This window comes from Castanea sativa, chromosome 7 (genome assembly GCF_040712315.1).
Source record: "Castanea sativa cultivar Marrone di Chiusa Pesio chromosome 7, ASM4071231v1".
NCBI lineage: Eukaryota > Viridiplantae > Streptophyta > Magnoliopsida > Fagales > Fagaceae > Castanea > Castanea sativa.
In genome coordinates this window covers 14012555-14030896 of record NC_134019.1, presented here as the reverse complement: position 1 = coordinate 14030896, position 18342 = coordinate 14012555, and the positions used below count along the sequence as shown (strand labels likewise).

General features: G+C 32.3%; 1 protein-coding gene and 1 pseudogene across 1 annotated transcript; both read right to left on the bottom strand.

Moving 5' to 3' along the window:
• Positions 1–1350: 1350 nt before the first annotated feature.
• On the bottom strand, positions 1351–2970 carry LOC142644017 (G-type lectin S-receptor-like serine/threonine-protein kinase LECRK4; annotated as a pseudogene).
• A 1111-nt stretch (positions 2971–4081) lies between these two features.
• LOC142642015 (phosphoglycerate kinase, cytosolic-like) lies at positions 4082–8519 on the bottom strand. Its single transcript, XM_075816362.1, has 6 exons — positions 8102–8519; positions 6925–7002; positions 6546–6806; positions 5779–6096; positions 5021–5179; positions 4082–4441 (listed from the first exon to the last, which is right to left on the bottom strand). The coding sequence occupies exons 1-6, from the start codon at positions 8294–8296 to the stop codon at positions 4232–4234; spliced, it is 1221 nt and encodes a 406-aa protein (XP_075672477.1). The 5' UTR covers positions 8297–8519; the 3' UTR covers positions 4082–4231.
• Positions 8520–18342: the final 9823 nt, after the last annotated feature.

Below are 18342 nucleotides of genomic sequence, written 5' to 3'. Positions count from 1 at the left end.
CATGCAAGGCACCTGAAAGTTCAAAGGCAAGCATGATATATACAGATGATACCTTCCAACTTCTGTTGGAAATAGACAGGTTAAATATCGTGAAATGACGTTATGGAATGTTGAAGCAGTTCTGATGAAAGCACCACAATCTGATGTCTCATGCTTTGCAGATTGAGCCACATATGAAATGAAGTGCAGAAGAATCCATAATTTAAGGAATTTATCATTTCTTCCAGGAGTAAATACAGTCAAAATTATAGAAACATGTAACTATGGTTAGAGTAGCTTAACTAATTAATGAATTTGAGAAGGCTGAAAAGTTTTATTATAGGGAAAAAAAATAAAAGTAAAAATTCAAAATTACAAGCATGCACCCAACAGTTAATACCAAAGGAAGAGGAATGATGGATAAGAATCAAAGGCTTAAAACAGTAATTGGCAATGGAGCTCCATAAAATATATAATAAGAATCACTGGCTTGTCATGCTGGTAGGCTTCAGAGCTTTTAAGTTATCAGCAGTGGGAAAAGGATCAACTATTGAAATTTGCTTTAGCTTCTCAGCTCTTCAACACAAAAAAAATTCACCCATCTTGATTAAACAAGGGCTGCTAACCAATACCTTTAGAGATCCTCTCAGACAAGTTAGAAGCAAGCGCATGGTTGTTGCTTTCGTAACATGCAGTCATAAATGCTGCAAAAGTCACAGAATCCACATTACTGTCCTTATTTAATAATCTGTATAAGAACAAAGCTTCCTGACCAAGGTATTAACTGATCGGATCCAGAGCTTTTTGTCTAGCCTTTCTTATATGATTATGGCAGTATCAGAATTATATATTTTGCAATACTCATAAACCAATGTTAGCCGAGTAGCTCCACAAAGGGATAGGCCCTTGTCTACCTTGATGTCATATAACCTGCTACCGTGTACCACTTGTAGCCTAGCATGCCTGTATTTTACCTCTTAAAGAAAATGGATATCCTCATTCCATATTCCACATTTTATAATTCCTTTTTTGATTTTAACTAACAAAACTTTGACATGCATTTCCCTCTTAAACAATTCCTTTCACATCTTTTCACTCGTTTTTTTTGGTTGGCAGCATAAAAGAAAATCATTATTGTGTGCCTAACATTTGACAAAGACTGTTTCTTCTTATGCGGGAGGTAGAAGTAAGTTACACCAGAGGACATAAGTACATAATAAGAAAACAAAAAAGGTAAAATGCAGAAGTAGAAGTAAATTACAAGGCTTGAAAGTAAAGCCCGTAGGAAATTTGACTACTTTTCTGTACCAATTACAAGGCTTAGTTTGTTCATTTTCCAAACCATTGCTCTTTCCTGTCAAAGCCTAGATCCTACTGAGAAAAAGTAGGACTGGGAGGGATCGGGATATCCACGGTCCCTTCCAACATCAGTAGAACCTTCTTTATTGAAGGACGGAGTGATGGCTTATCTTGAATGCACCAAAGTGCCACTTTAACCATTCTCTCCAAATGTCTTCTATCAACCTCTCCATCATTGACTAGTTTACCTAGCTCACCAATCTCAAATCAATGCCATGCCCATTCTTCAAGGATGGCTTCTTCCTCAGGAAGATTAGTGTCCGCATTCTTTCTACAACATATAATCTCCAACAACATGACTCCAAAGCTATAGTCCTCTACTTTGATTGTCATTGGCGTCTTTCGATGCCACTTTGGTGCAACATATCCCCTTTTGCCTCTGATGTCTGTAAAGGTTTTTGTCTAATTTGGCTTCAACAACTTTGCCAATCCAAAGTCAGAGATTTTTGCACACCTGTATTCATCCATGAGTATGTTTTGGGTTCTATGTCACAATGAATGATCTGTGGCATACACTCATCATGGAGATAAAGGATTCCTCTCGCTACATTGCAAGCAATTTCCACTCTTTCATTCCAACAAGATTGTTTTTCTAGTGTGAATAGTATATCTGCAAGTGACCCATTACTCATGTACTCATATACCAAAAGCCTATTGGGCCCATCATGGCAATACCCAAGTAGACGAACTACGTTCTTGTGATGTGTTCTCCCAATAACTTTCATCTCAGTCTGAAACTCTCTTTCATGTTCAGCCAAAAACTTGTCTAGTCTTTTGACAGCTACAACCTTCTGGCAATTCCCTATTGTTCCTTTATAAACTGTCCCAAACACTTTCGACCAAGCTCTTACTTGAGGTCACCTGTAACTTTCTCAAGTTCTACAAAAGTAAATGATCGTGGAGTAATATCCTCGATTAATACAATGTTTCTATTATTAGATATGCTTTTATATGCCCAAACATGGTTTCTGTAAATTGCAACTCCAGAAATTGCCAACACAATGAATACAAAAGCAACTAGTGAAACACTGATAATTAGGATGTCCACATGAAGCTCTTTCTTGCTGGTGGGTTCTTTCTTGCTAGTGGTTTGAGATATACCTACCTTAATGAGGGCTAAATTTGTTTCTTTTTGAATTCTTCTCCCAAATCTCAAAGGAAGCCTTTATTTTTTGCATTCTCCATTTTGAACAACACAGCTTCACAGTTACAGTCTGCTAAACATGCTGTTTTGCAATCCTCTTCAGTTGGCAATAACAAAGTAGAAAAGTTAACATTTTCCCATGTGGTATTAGGAACTGCTACTATGTAATATCCCATGCTTCTGTCTCTACAACTTTCTGTAGTGAAATTTCTTTCACAACCTGAAGTCCTTTTGTTTTGGTTAACAAATGCAAATCCAGGAAGACAACTGCAATCAAAATCTTGATCTTTTGTTACACTAAATCCATTAAGGCCACATGTACCTATAGGGTCACACTTGTCAATATTAGATGACCATAGTACTGACCAATTACCATTCTGAATTAAATTGTATGAGTATAGTCTCAATATCCCATCGGCATCATTACTCATTAGGTAGACTATATCAATATTCGATGACCATTCTGAATGATGCGAAGTTAACAACATTATTTATTGCTTAGGGTATGCAGTTGTGAGTAGAAGTCCCACATAAAGATGAAGGGTTGAGTATTTAATATAACATAACTAGGCCTAAAGCTTTAGGCTTAAACTTTTGGGTAAAATGGTGTCCTTATATTAAGATCTTGATTGGAGTCTCTCCAAGGTATTATCTCTCCAAAAAGGATTAGAAATAGATATTTGTAAAGGGCCAATGATTATCATACACTTGCTATCTCACACTTTCCATGCACACACTACCACATGGACTGAAATCATATTTTCAAAACACAATTTCAAAGGGAGTGTGTAAAGAATATGCAATAGGGAGTGTGTAACAAGATTTTTCCTTTGTAAAATGCCATGGATTAGTCCCACCCTATCCCGTCTCTTAGTTCCCCTCCCCAAGAGTGAACCTGAGCTTGTTTCATTTGATCTTAACAATAGGAATCGTGTTGGGGACTGTTACACATTTATAGGGTGATTCAAATCACGTGTCTTAATCCTTTCCACGGTCTCATATTTTGTAAAAGAGTGCAGAGATTTGGAAACTTGTTTATATGTGCTAATATGGACATAGTCAATAAAAACATGCGAAAAACTGACCTCTATAAATAGATTTTCCTGATTTCATTGGAAGTTTGGAAAATTGATAACTCATTTGGAGAAGAGTACTAAAATTTGAATATGGTTTAGCATTGGCCATCAGCCTAGCAACTCTCGTTTTGGCCTGCTATGTACTAATTGGGTAAAAATAAAAGTGCTAAACATGATCCAGACAGAGAAAAAGCCATTACCTATTATCAGTTAGCCAAAATATGGTCCTGAGAGGAAACTATTTAATGTTGCAATTTTAAGATATATGAATGTTGCCATGTGTTTGAGGGAGTGCATGATAAGGTAACTCTCAAGCCTCCGGGTTTTAAACTTGCACTTACCTGCCCAGGGCTTCTATGGCTCTCGCAAATGTTTCATAACAACTTTCTTGAGCATTATTAATATTTCAAAGCACTCATTAAATCATTAGATTTGGTCTACTGGAAAATTGTTGAACATACAAAGTTTGATTACAGGCACCACACAACACCACCATTCTTGCAAAGAAGCATTAATAGCGTCATTTAACACAAAATTTGATTATTTTTACACCTCATATGTAGTCCTGATACTGTAGTAGCTTAGAGATGATTAATGATTTAGAAACCATCATAGAAATAAGTGCAAGTTACATTGTAGATAGAAGCAATAAGAAAAATGGACAAAAATGGCCTCAAAGAGCAGCACTGGTGGCATCATCTAGAGCAAGAACTCCAGGAAGAGACCGGCCCTCAAGCAGCTCTAAGCTAGCACCACCTCCTGTTGAGATATGGCTCATCTTGTCTGCAAGCCCCACTTTCTCCACAGCTGCAACAGAGTCACCACCACCTATAATCGTTGTCACACCCTTTCCACCGAGGTCTGCCAACTTCTTTGCTATTGCCTGCGATGAGAAACTGATATTGTCAATTTTCATAGCCAGTATAAAACATTTGGATTTAAACAAAATAAAAATAGCAATAGTGGCAAACTTTTTTCCCTCCCTCTCTCTCTCTCTCTCTCTCTCAAACTAAATATGCCATTTAATTATGCAGTAGCAGTATCTCCTGAGATATTTTTGTCATAAAATATTGTTGTGGGAAGACAAGGTTTGCTGAATGACCCTAAGTACATGAAATAAGGCTTAAAAGTTCTAAAGTCTCTAAAACTATCCAACAATCCCTTTTTTCATGTATATAGTTTAAAAGCAGCTCTCAGACTGTGGTAATGAATGCACCATATAGTATATGGCTCTACATAAACTGGAGAATAGTCAAGGTAAGAGATTCCGTATCCAAGTTGAAATAGTCAAGCTTAACTTATTTAAGCTTAAATTTTTTCTTTTTAAATTTTTTTTTTTTTAAAAATCCTTAAATTGAAAATTTCTCATATATGTACTGTGAAAACAATAACATGAGAATACACATAACAATAATAATAACATAAGAATCTCAAAAGTCATGTCCGAGTTGCCATGACATACCTCTGTTCCTACAGCAAACTTCTCAAACTCAAACACACCCATGGGTCCATTCCAAATGACAGTTTTAGTAGTATCCAGTGATTCATTAAATGTCTTGATGGAATCAGGTCCGATATCTAAGCCCATCCAGCCATCTGGGATACCTGATGCTGGCACAACCTGCACAGAGTACATGTTAAACCAGCTAGCACATAATTCATGTAAATATCAATTGGTATACTCAGAATCTCTTTTTCATCCAACTGACTGTTAGTCATAATTAATGACCTCAATGCCACAAGAATGAATGTATTTGACTCTAAATATAGACAGATAGCCAGAGAAACTTGAATATAGTACATACAGAGTCTTCAGTAAACCATTCAAATTTGTGGCTTTTATTTTTGCAAAAATGGGCCCTTCAATCAAGACATAAAAATAAATGATACTGAACAAAAAACCTAAGAAAATGAAATTTGTGTGTGACTAATCTCACTATGAATGAGAAATGGTATATTAAGAGTTGCATTACAAGTCAATTAGACATCAAGCATACTATAAAAAGGCAACAATAAATAAAAAAGAGAGGCTTTAATTTTAGAGGAGAAGAAACATATACTAAACACCGTGGTTTATGCGTACTGCGTATGATCTATAAATCATATAGTTAATCCACTTTCACTGTCAAATTAAGTGGGATACATTTTTCCCAAAGATTTTAATGAAGATTTTGATTTCATAAGTCAATAATTGAAGGGTAAGAACTAAGGAGTACAAACCTTGCTATTAGCATCTGCTGCAAACTTGTCAGCAATTACCACATCTGTAGGTAGCAACAGAGCAACCCCTTTGGACTTGGCCTTTTCAAGAAGGGATGTTGCAAGATCAAGCTTGTCTTCCTCTACAAGGGATGATCCAACTGAGTGCCCTTGGGCCTTGTAGAATGTGTAGATCATTCCTCCACCCAGCAATAGAATATCAACCTTTTCCAACAGAGACTCAATCACCCCAATTTTAGATGACACCTTTGAGCCACCTACGATGGCAGCAAACGGTCTCTTGGGATTTGAGATGGCTCCAACTAAATAGTCAAGTTCCTATGGTAAGAAGACAGAAAAACATGATTTCACACATTAAACAGATGTAAGTAGCATAGATGACCATGGTACATGACTGGAAAATTTGCTACTAAATGTGTTTTTGTCCCAGTGGACTACATCACATACACAACAAATTTTTTTTTTTTTTTGATGAGTATTGGCCCCAAGGGGAGAGTGAAGGAGAGATTTTAAAGTATGCTTTTTATTGATTAAAGTATGTTTTTCATTGATAATTGGAAACATGGATTTCGAACTGGACAAAACCTATTACATTCTGTAAGATCACAATATTGAGCTTGGATGATGTGAATGGATGAATTTGGATTATATGCTACGTGGAGGTCTGATTTAGAAGGGATAATATGCAGGCAGATATAGCCACTGTTAGAAAAAGTTTACTATAAAAAAAGCTTATTTAAAGCATCATAAATTGCAGACAGTCATACCTTCTGCATAAGAAAACCAGCAACAGAAGGCTTCAGAAACTTGGTAACACCCTCAGTAGAAGCATGGGCTCTGTGAGCAGTGCCAAAGGCGTCATTGACGTAGAGGTCTGCAAGAGAAGCTAGCTTCTTTGCAAACTCGGGGTCATTCTTCTCTTCCTCCTTGTAGAACCTCACATTTTCAAGGAGCAAAACACCGCCTTCTGGGATTGCTGCCGCCAGATTCTCAACTTCCTCACCAATACAATCATTAGCAATCTCAACCTAACAACAAAATGTCCCTTCAGGTAATGGATAGTAATATATATTTTTTGATAAGTGGTAATAAATAGTAATATAAAAAACCATAAATAAGTCAAATTGATTGCAGATGAAAGCACACCTTGATTCCAAGGAGCTCAGATAGCCTGGGAACAAGAGGCTTCAAACTGTACTTAGGTGTGACACCCTTTGGGCGTCCCTGGAAACAACCGAAAGAGTATTAAGAAACTTGCCATGAAAAATAGAAGGTATTCATGCATAAATATTGCAAGCAAGTGAGCCACAACCACAAATGTTCCACTAAGAATGTAAAGAAGTACATATGCAGTGAAAAGTATTCAATGGAAAAATATATTGTAACAGCCAAAAAACTATTTTCAGGTCCAAATTTTCAAAATGGACTTATACTGAGAATAGAATGGTTTTGAAGTCTAATAATAATTAACCTCAAGAACATTGGTCCCTGGACTTTAATACTATTAAGTATTAAATGCAAGGAGAAAATACCCATACCTTAGATCCATTACTCTTTTCTTATCATCTAGCCCTATGATACATTCTTCTATATTATCAGTTTTACCCTGTTTTTCACACTTTGGCAACTTTCAAGAAAGATATACTAGCTATCCATCAAATTCAGGAACTACATACTCATATAAGCCTTAAATCAGAAATGATTTTTATTCTTTATTTATTTATTTTAAAAGTGCTTAAGATTGGGTAGCTTGCTTGGTCCAAGTTTTACAAAATTCTTCTCCTTCCTCTTCCATCAATTCTATTTCTTTTTCTTTCTCTCTCTTGATCTGGACTAGTAGGCATATTCCATTCTAGTTATCCTATTAGAGAGACTGGAGAACAAATTCAGACTGACAATATGTTTGTCATCCATATCTATAATTCTATATAAACAAGGTCATACATATCTAATAGATTCAGAAAAAAAAAAATTGAATTATAATCAGATCATCATTTGTGCTGTAACTGTATTGCTTTTAGTGGCATATCTTGTACAGCTAACTACTTACTGTCAAAAATATACATTATGCTTCAGATTGTCACCCTCTTTAAGGAATAATTTCAGATTCCATATAGTATTATCATAGATCAGCAATAACAGAAAACACAATAACGAAAATTTCAAATAATCATAGACCAAATATAAACAGTAGCAGTGGGCGCCAATCAATAAAACACAAGAATTCCATAATAAGACAAAACAATCAGCAATATTAAGAGATATCAACTTTGCACTAGACAACAAAACAAGAATGAAAGGGCCAGTCATAAGGATTAGTTACCAGGTGAGTAGAGAGAATGACTTTGGCACCATGACCCATCAAGTATTTGATAGTGGGGATTGCAGCCCTGACCCTTGTATCATCAGTAATGTTGAGATTATCATCCAAAGGCACATTCAGGTCTACTCTCACAAACACTCTCTTCCCTTTCAAATCACTCTCTTTCAACTCTCCCACACTCCTCTTGGTTGCCATTGTTTGTCAAAATGAGAAGGAAAAAAAAAAAAAAAACTGCGAGTTCAAAACTTTGAATGAAACACACAAAACCCAAAAGGCTCTATGTGAAAGTGATTGAAAATCACGGGTTTTATATATATTTTGGTGCAGCAGTTGTAGAACAAGAAGCGGTGGAAGGGTGGTTGAAGCGTTTAGGTGTTTAATGACGGTTTAGAGAAGCATGAGTGATGAGTCATAACTCGTTGGTTTGATTCTCGCATATTCTCTTTTGTTTGGTTGTTGTTCTGTTCTGTCAAACATTACCAACTAACTTACTATGTTCTCGTTCTCGTGGGAATCAATATATTTTTTTTATAGGTCGTGGGAATCAATATATTCCTATTCTTTCTAGGTCTTCCTACCGTACCATTTTTAAATATTTTTTATGGTATGATACTTGCTTCAATCGAAACTATTAATTTAGTATTGTTTTGATCTTGACCATTCATTTAATTTGAGCAGATATTTTTTATTTATTTATTTAATAAATCACACTTATAAGAGAAGAGGATGGAATAAAGGAATATACTCACGTATCAATATTAAAACTACATGTGACAGTTAGTATTGTGAAGCAAATAATAAACTCCTTTTTCAATATTATACTTTAGCAATATAAAATGACTTGAGAATATTAAGTATTTTTTTTTATTTGGTAAATATTTGGTAAACACACACACACATATATATATATATATATATATATATATATATATATATATATATATACTAATTACTGGTAAAGCAAGTCATGTATTAAATCCCTGAAAAAAAAAAAAAAATCATATGGTTTTCTACCCTACTTTTTTTCTCTACGCTTTATAGTCTTCTACTCTCTCCACTCTTCTGTCTCTCTAGTCCCTACGCTTCTTCTCTTTATATATGCTTCTACTCTTCCAAAACCAATCATAAGAACCCCAGAGGCACGAGCAAGACCAACAAAAGAAGAAAAAACAGAGTACTTCTCAATTCCAGCCGCTCTCTGCCCCGGCCATGCTGTTAGCCTAGAGCGTTGAGTCTGTCAAAAAGGTCACTTCTCAGGTCACTTCTCTTTCTCTTTTTCCTTGACTAAGTCGATTTTAGTACTAATGATCGGATCATGAAATACACGTGAATTGTCTTAACTTTTATTCATTGTTACTGATCCGCCAATGTTATTAATTGATTTAGGTGTTGTTTGTTTAACTTTGTTTTGAAAGTTGATTTGGATTACAAGTCTGTTAAGATTTTGAGTTTATTGAAGATGTTGGATTGAATATTCACTAGCCCTTGTTTGCTTCAAATTTTCATCTGAATATTCACACAAATACAAAAAAAACCAGACACTAGAAGTCTAGAAGAATGCCCATAATGACGTTTCTGAATATCAAATTATGCTATGATGTAACAACAGCTAAGAACCAAAACATGGTCCAAACTAGAAGGTTGAGAGATACTCGTATTTGAAATTCTAGGAGAACTTTCCTCAAGCACTTGGCATGCCTTCTTTTTAAACCCATGATAGAGTTGGCCTTGCAAAGAGCATGCCAACTACGTAGTTATACATAATCACAAAATTGCAATAATAATTTGTCTTTGAAAAAGGCATGCTAGGACCAACCGCCTAACCCAAGGGAGTTGTTTACTGCTACATGATTCTGTTTTTTTTTTTTTTTTCCTGGTTGAGTTTCTTTGGAGGATAAAATAGGACATTGTGACTCATAATAAGAATGTTTTGCTAGCAATTGCAATGTTGATACAATTAGTTGTATTTATGTCTTTGTAAATCTTCTTTTACGTCAATGGAAATTTCACTTTGTGGAAATATTTGGTGACTATTTAGTTTGAATCTCCCCTGCCCTTCCACTTGGGGCCAAAACTTGTTAAACTATTGTTTGGGGATATATTTGGTAGTGCCTATGACTTCTTCTGGGTTGAGTTTGTTTCGGTTACTTTCCATAGCATTATTTTCCTATAACCTAATTCTTAATTTTTTTATTTGTTGAGTTTCCTTGGAGAATAAAAGAAGACATTGTAACTCATAATAAAAATGTTTTGTTAGCAAGTACAATGTTGACAATGTTATTTTGTTATTATTATTAATGTTATTTTAAAAGTTAACATATGGATGATAAAGTTAAAGAAAAAATGAGCACATCATCAAAAACTAAAAAGAAAAGAAAAGAAAAGAAAAAGAATAAATGACGCAGAGTTATGTTTTAATCTTTACAGTTGGATAATAAAGTGGATGGTATGGCAACATCCCATTAAAATAAATGGAGATCTATTGTTAGTTTGGTATTGGATGCAAACCGGACCCTTACTCTAAATAGCTCTCTAAACTAATAGTTGACTACTATGTTATATGTTAATATTGATCAACAAATCTAAATATCTATTTGGATGACTTAGTAGAATAAGGTGTATGTTAAGATTAAGATCAAGTAAATTAGAATGACTTCTTTATTATTGCACCAATATGTTTTATGAAATGCTTCTTTGAGAAGTTTAGTTGTAAGACAATTTCATTACTGTAAATGCAACAATAAAAAATTTGGACTTTTTATATAATGTAACTTTAAAACAACAATAAAGATACAACTTGGCTTTTGAATTTTATCAACCATTGATTAAGAGCAAAAACTTGCATCTCCCTATTATTTTCATCTAATTTTTGGCAATTTCAAAGGCACTGAAATGTGAGTTTTATTCAATTGATTTATTTGAATAGTAGAACCTTTCAACCATGAAATTGATTATTTTTTTAATGCATGTTGTTGTTTATGTTGTTTTTATTTCATACTATATTGAGTTAAGAGTATGGGTAGAGTGAAGAACATTGAAAAGTAGGATGTTGTCTAAGTTAGTCCCCCAAAAAAAATAATTGGATCATAGTTAATTTAATAGTAAAATTCAAACGATTCATTATATATCCACTTATATTATTTTTCTGTTGTTATATTTAACATAATTTGATTTATTAAATTTGGATTTGCAGTAAAAAGCAAATAGAATCTATAAAAGTTTAAGGTATTGTCAATAAGATAAGCATAGCTATAAGTTGAATAAAACTTAAAGTTTTTAGGTTATTGTTATTGTTATTGTTTAGTAGACATATTCATGGAGATCTTACTTGAGTATGAATATATGACATTACTGGTTAAGAATGAGATTGAGGAAAAGTGGAGGAATCTTGACTAAGACTCTAAACTAGAGTTTAAGAAGGAAGCATGTGAAAATTCTAAAAATTATGGCAATTTGACACATAACATTCATTGCAAATCATGTAAAGTAAGCATTTACCTATGAAACTTTTAACATACATTACTACATATTAAATTTTATTATGAGACCTTTTTTGTTCATTATATAAGGCTAGTTTCAATAGATACTTAGTGTGCCCCTAATTGTGTTCGTATAATGGTTAGCAATATAAATGAAATACAAAAACCTGTGATTCAGAGTTGGGGTTTGGTAGATTTTTGGACTTAGTTTTATAAAATTGGATAGAGATTTATGCAAATGGTCAATTGATACTTTTGATGTAAATTCATATGCACTAGATATTTCTGGTTAGATGTGACCGATATTCGTTGGAGATGTATAATATTTCTAGGATTAAAATTAAAGGGAGTTGATGTATCTATTGCTGTGAGCGTGGAAGAGATAAATCATATATGCCAACAACATGGACCAAATGTGGAAGGGGGTATACTGATTAACCTCTTAGAGGGTAAGTTGAAGGAGATGGAAACAGTAGGAAATGGATTTGTGGGTTGTTTTTTGCTATTTTTATTGGGTACTTTATTATGTCACACAACATCATCATATGTTAAATGGTCTTTTATTTCAATTCTCCATAATATTGACGAGATTAGAAATTTGAATTGGGCGAAGTTCATGTTGGATTTTCTCATTCAAGGTGGGCACAAATATAAAAACAAGAATTATGTTGGCGTTAATGGTTGCATGCTGTTCTTAATGGTGATCTGTAGTAAATAGTTACATTCAAAAATATAATTTTGTTTATTAAATTTCTTTGACCCTTTTATACACATTGCAATTGTTTTATTTTGAGTTTGTTAACATTAAAATGAATGTGGAACACGTGTCAAAACGACTTTGGCCATGTATTTGCTTAATTTCTTATTTTCCCTAACAATAAAATGTGGCCAAAGTCATTTGAACACATGTTTCATTTCAATTTATTTATCTTATGTTTTATGAATTTTTTTGTTATTTTAAGTTTTTGAATAATATGCTTGGATAGAGAATATAAATCCTCTATACTAATTTTCATGCTTCATTAAATTCCACCAATAACAACTTTCTACGTATTTTTTTAACTAAAGTTTAAAATGAAAAAAAAAAAATGAAAAGGACTTATGATATACCACAATTTTGAAGTATAAACAGGGGAACTCAACATGATATGCTACAATTTTGAAAAAATATATATATATATATATATATAATATTTTCTTACTAGTTTAATTTACCCTTAAAAATATTTTTGCACAACTTAATCATATTTCAACACAACCTAAAACCAAACAACACAGATCTCTCTCTTTCTCTCTCTCTCTCTCTCTCTCCTCATTCTTATGAATCTCATCTCATCTCTCTTTTCTAATTGTCTGTCTCGATATTTCTAACTCTAAAAGTAAAGAGTGAGTGTTTTTAAGCTATAGTATAATTTTTTTATTACAAATTTATATTATATGTGTGTGAGTGTGTGTTTAACTATCTTTTTTTTTTATTTTTTTTTTTATATACAAGATAAAATTTCTACTCCAGCTTAATCTAAGTGTATATGTGTATGAAACTCCATCTTGGAGACTTGAACTCTGGCCTTTGCCACCCACACCCCACAAACATTTATACTTGTAGAGTGACCACCGTATCAAGGGGAGCAGAGGTTCTGACTGTCTAATACGGATTGGATGCATTATTTTTTAATACATTAGGTCAGGCTGTGGCGTAAAACACTAGTTTTACGCCAGCCAATTGAATCTTGCCACGTCATCTTTTTGAACTTATCACTTAAATCCCTAATCAAACAGAGAACGAATTAAGAAGAAAAAAAGCTTACACCACAACCGACTTTTGTTTAACTTTGTTTTGAAAGTTGATTTGGATTACAAGTCTGTTAAGATTTTGAGTTTCATTGAAGATGTTGGATTGAATATTCACTAGCCCTTGTTTGCTTCAAATTTTCATATGAATATTCACACAAATACAAAGAAAACCCGACACTAGAAGAATGCCCATAATGAGGTTTCTGAATATCAAATTATGCTATGATGTAACAACAACTAAGTACCAAAACATGGTCCAAACTAAAGGTTGAGAAAAACTCCTATTTGAAATTCTATGAGACCTTTCCTCAAGCACTTGGCATGCCCTTTTTTTTTTATAAACCCATGATAGAGTTGTCCTTGCAAAGAGCATGCCAACTCATTAAAACAACCAAGGTAGTCATACATAATCACAAAATTGCAACAATAATTTGTCTTTGAAAAAGGCATGCTAGGACCAACCGCCTAACCCAAGGGAGTTGTTTACTGCTACATGATTCCTTTTTTTTTTTTCTTTTTTTTTTTTTAAATTTTTTTTATTCCTTTTTGAGTTTCTTTGGAAAATAAAATAGGACATTGCGACTCAGAATAAGAATTTTTGCTAACAATTGCAATGTTGATACAATTAGTTGTATTTATGTCTTTGTAATTCTTCTTTTACATCAATGGAAATTTCACTTTGTGGATATATTTGGTGACTGTTTATTAGTTTGAATCTCCTCGATCTGCCCTTCCACTTGGGGCCAAAACTTGTTAAAACTTTGTTTGGGGATATATCTGGTAGTGCCTACGACTTCTTCTGGGTTGAGTTTGCTTCGGTTACTTTCCATTGAGTGCAGTCAAGCATTGGTATTGTATTATTTTCCTATAACCTAATTCCTAATTTTTTTACTTGTTGAGTTTCTTTGGAGAATAAAAAAAATATTTTAATTCATAATAAAAATGTTTTGTTAGCAAGTACATTGTTGACAATGTTATTTTGTTATTATTATTATTAATGTTTTTTAAAAAGTTAACATATGGATAATAAAGTTAAAGAAAAAATGAGCACATCATCAAAAACCAAAAAGAAAAGAAAAGAAAAAGAATAAATGATGTGGAGTTATGTTTTAATCTTTGCAGTTGAATAATAAAAGGAGATCTATTGTTAATTTAGTATTGGATGCAAACTGGACCCTTATTCTAAATAGCTCTCTAAACTGATAGTTGACTACTCTGTTATATGTTAATATTGATCAACAAAGCTAAATGTCTATTTGGATGACTTAGTAGAATAGAGTGTATGTACTAAGATTAAGGTCAAGTAAATTAGAATGACTTCTTTATTATTGCACTTAATATGTTTTATAAAATGCTTCTTTGAGAAGTTTAGTTGTAAGACAATTTCATTACTATAAATGAAACAATAAAAGGTTTGGACTTTTTGTATAACGTAACTTTAAAACAATAATGAAGATACAACTTGGCTTTTGAATTTTTATCAACCATTGAATTAGAGCAAAAACTTGCATCTCCATATTATTTTTCATCTAATTTTTGGCAATTTGAAAGACACTAAAATGTGAGTTTTATTTAGCTGATTTAATTTATTTGAATAGTAGAACCTTTCAACCATGAAATTGAAATTTTTTTTCCTAATGTATGTTGTTGTTTACGTTGTTTTTATTTCATGCTATATCGAGTTAAGAGTATGGGTAGAGTGAAGAACATTGAAGAGTAAGATGTTGTCCAAGTTAGTCTCCCAAAAAAACTAATTGGAACATATTTAATTTATTAGTAAAATTCTAGCGATTCATTCTATATCCACTTATATTATTTTTCTTCTTGTTATATTTAAAATAATTTGATTGATTAAATTTAGATTTGCAGTAAAAAGCAAATAGAATCTATAAAAGTTTAAGGCACTATCAATAAGATAAGCATAGTTATAAGTTGAATAATACTTAAAATTTTTAGGTTATTGTTATTGGTTAGTTGACATATTCATGGACATTGTACTTGAGTATGAATATCTAACATTACAGTTTAAGAATGAGATTAAAGAAAAGGAAAGGAATCTTGATTAAGACTCTAAATTAGAGTTTAAGAAGGAAGCATGTGAGAATTCTAAAAATTATGGCAATTTGACACATAACATTCATTGCAAATCATGTAAAGTAAGTATTTACCAATGAAACTTTTAACTTGCATTACTACGTATTAAATTTTATTATGAAACCTTTTTTTGTTCATTATATAAGGATAGTTTCAATGGATACTTAGTGTGCCCCTAATCGTGTTCGTATAATGGTTAGCAATTTGATTGAAATACACAAAAATCTATCATTTAGAGTTGGGGTTTGGTAGTTTTTTGGATTTAAGTTTTATAAAATTGGATAGAGATTTATGCAAATGGTCAATTGATAATTTTGATGTAAATTCGTATGCACTAGATATTTCTGGTTAGATGTGACTGATATTCTTTGGAGATGTATAATATTTCTAGGATTAAAATTAAAAGGAGTTGATGTATCTATTATTGTGAGTGCGGAAGAGATAAATCATATATGCCAACAACATGGACCAAATGTGGAAGGAAGTATGCTGATTAACCTCTTAGATGGTAAGTTGAAGGAGATGGAAACACTAGGAAATGGATTTGTGGGTTGTTTTTTGCTATTTTTGTTGGGTACTTAATTATATCCTACAACAAAATCATTTGTCAAACGGTCTTTTGTTTCGATTCTCCATAATATTGACAAGATTAGAAACTTGAATTGGGCAAAGTTGCATTGGATTTTCTCATTTAAGGTGGGCACAAATATAAAAACAAGAATCATGTTGGCATTAATGGTTGCATGTTGTTCTTAATGGTAATTTGTAGTAAATAGTTACATTCAAAAATATGATTTTTTTTTTTAAAATTTCTATGATCCTTTTATACGTATTGCAATTGTTTTATTTTGAGCATGTTAACATTAAAATGAATGTTGAACACGTGTCCAAACGACTTTGGCTATGTATTTGCTTAACTTCTTATTTTTCCCAATAATAAAACGTGACCAAAGTCATTTAGACACATGTTCAACATTCATTTCAAGGTTAACATGCTCAAAATAAAACAACTGCAATATGTAAAAAATGGTTATTGAAATTTAATTGAAAGAGTCATAGAAATTTAATAAACAACATCGTATTCTTGAATGTAATTATTTGTTACAAATTACCATTAAGAATAGCACGCAACCATTAATGCTAACATGATTCTGGTATTTATATTTACTCACACCTTGATTGAGAAAATCCAACACAAACTTTGCTCAATTCAAGTTTTTAATCTCTTCAATATTATAGAGTATTGAAATAAAAGACCATTTGACATAAGGTTTTGTTGTGGGACATAATAAAGCGCCTAATACAAGCAACAAAAAAATAACCCACAAATTCATTTCCTGATGTTTCCATCTCCTACAACTTACCCTCTAAAAGGTTAATTGGTAGATCCCTTTCCACATTAGCCCATGTTTTGGCTTATATGATTTATCTCTTTTGGACTCGCAATAGTAGATACATCAACCCCCTTTGATTTTGTTCTTAGAATATATTCTACATCTCCAGTGGATATCAGTAACATTTTACCACAAAGATCCAATGCGCACAAATTTAGGTCAAAATTATCAATTAACCATTTGCATAAATATCTATCCAATTTTATAAACATTAAATCCAAAAAATTTCCAAACCTAACTCTTGAATGACAAATTTTTGTCTTTCATTTAAATTGCTAACCATTATACAAACACGATTAGGGGTACACTAAGTATCTGTTGAAACTAGCATTATATGATGAACAAAAGTGGTTTCATAACGAATTTACTATATAGTAATGCATGTTAAAAGTTTCATAGGTAAATACTTTACGTGATTTCTAATGAATTTTACTTGTCGAATTGGCATATTGTTAGAATTCTCACATGCTTCATTCTTGAACTCTAATTTAGAGTCTTCATCAAGATTTCTCAATGTTTCTTTGATCTTATTCTTAACCTGTAATGTTAAATATTCATACTCAAGTAATATGTTCATGAATATGTCAATTAAATAATAATAATTACCTTAAAAATATAAGTATTATTCAACTTATAGCTACGCTTATCTTATTGACAATGCCCTTAGCTTTCATAGATTCTATTTGCTTTTTATTGCAATCCAACTTTAATAAATTAGATTATTTTAAATAAACCAATAAGGAAAATAATATAAGTGGATATATAATGAATTGCTTGAATCATACTAATAAATTAAATACGATCTAATTGGTCTTTTTGGGGGACTAACTTGGACAACATCCTTCTCTTCAATGTTCTTCACTCTTCCCAAACTCCTATCTCAATATAGCATGAAATAAATAAAAATAAAGGTAAGAAATAACATATATTAAAAAAAATCAATTTCACGATTGAAAGCTTCTACTAATCAAGTAAATCAACTGAATAAAACTCACATTTTAGTGCCTCTCAAATTCCCAAAATTAGATGAAAAATAATAGGGAGATGCAAGCTTTTGCTCTAAATCAATGGTTGATAAAAATTTAATACAAAATTCAAAAATCAAGTTGTATCTTTATTATGGCTCAAATTCCCAAAATAAAATGAAAAATAATAGGGAGATGCATGCGTTTGCTCTAAATCAATGGTTGATAAAAATTCAATACAAAATTCAAAAATCAAGTTATATCTTTATTATGACTTTAAAGTTATGTTATTCAAAAACCCCAAACTTTTTATTTTAGCATTTCCAGCTATCAAATTGTCTTAGAACTAAACTTCTCAGAGAAGCATTTTATAAAACATATAAAGTGCAATAACAACAAAGCCCTTCTAATTTACTTGATCTGAATCTTAATGCATCCTTATTCTACCAACTCTCCCAAATAAGCATTTAGCTTAGTTGTTCAATATTAACATACAACATAGAAGTTGACTATTA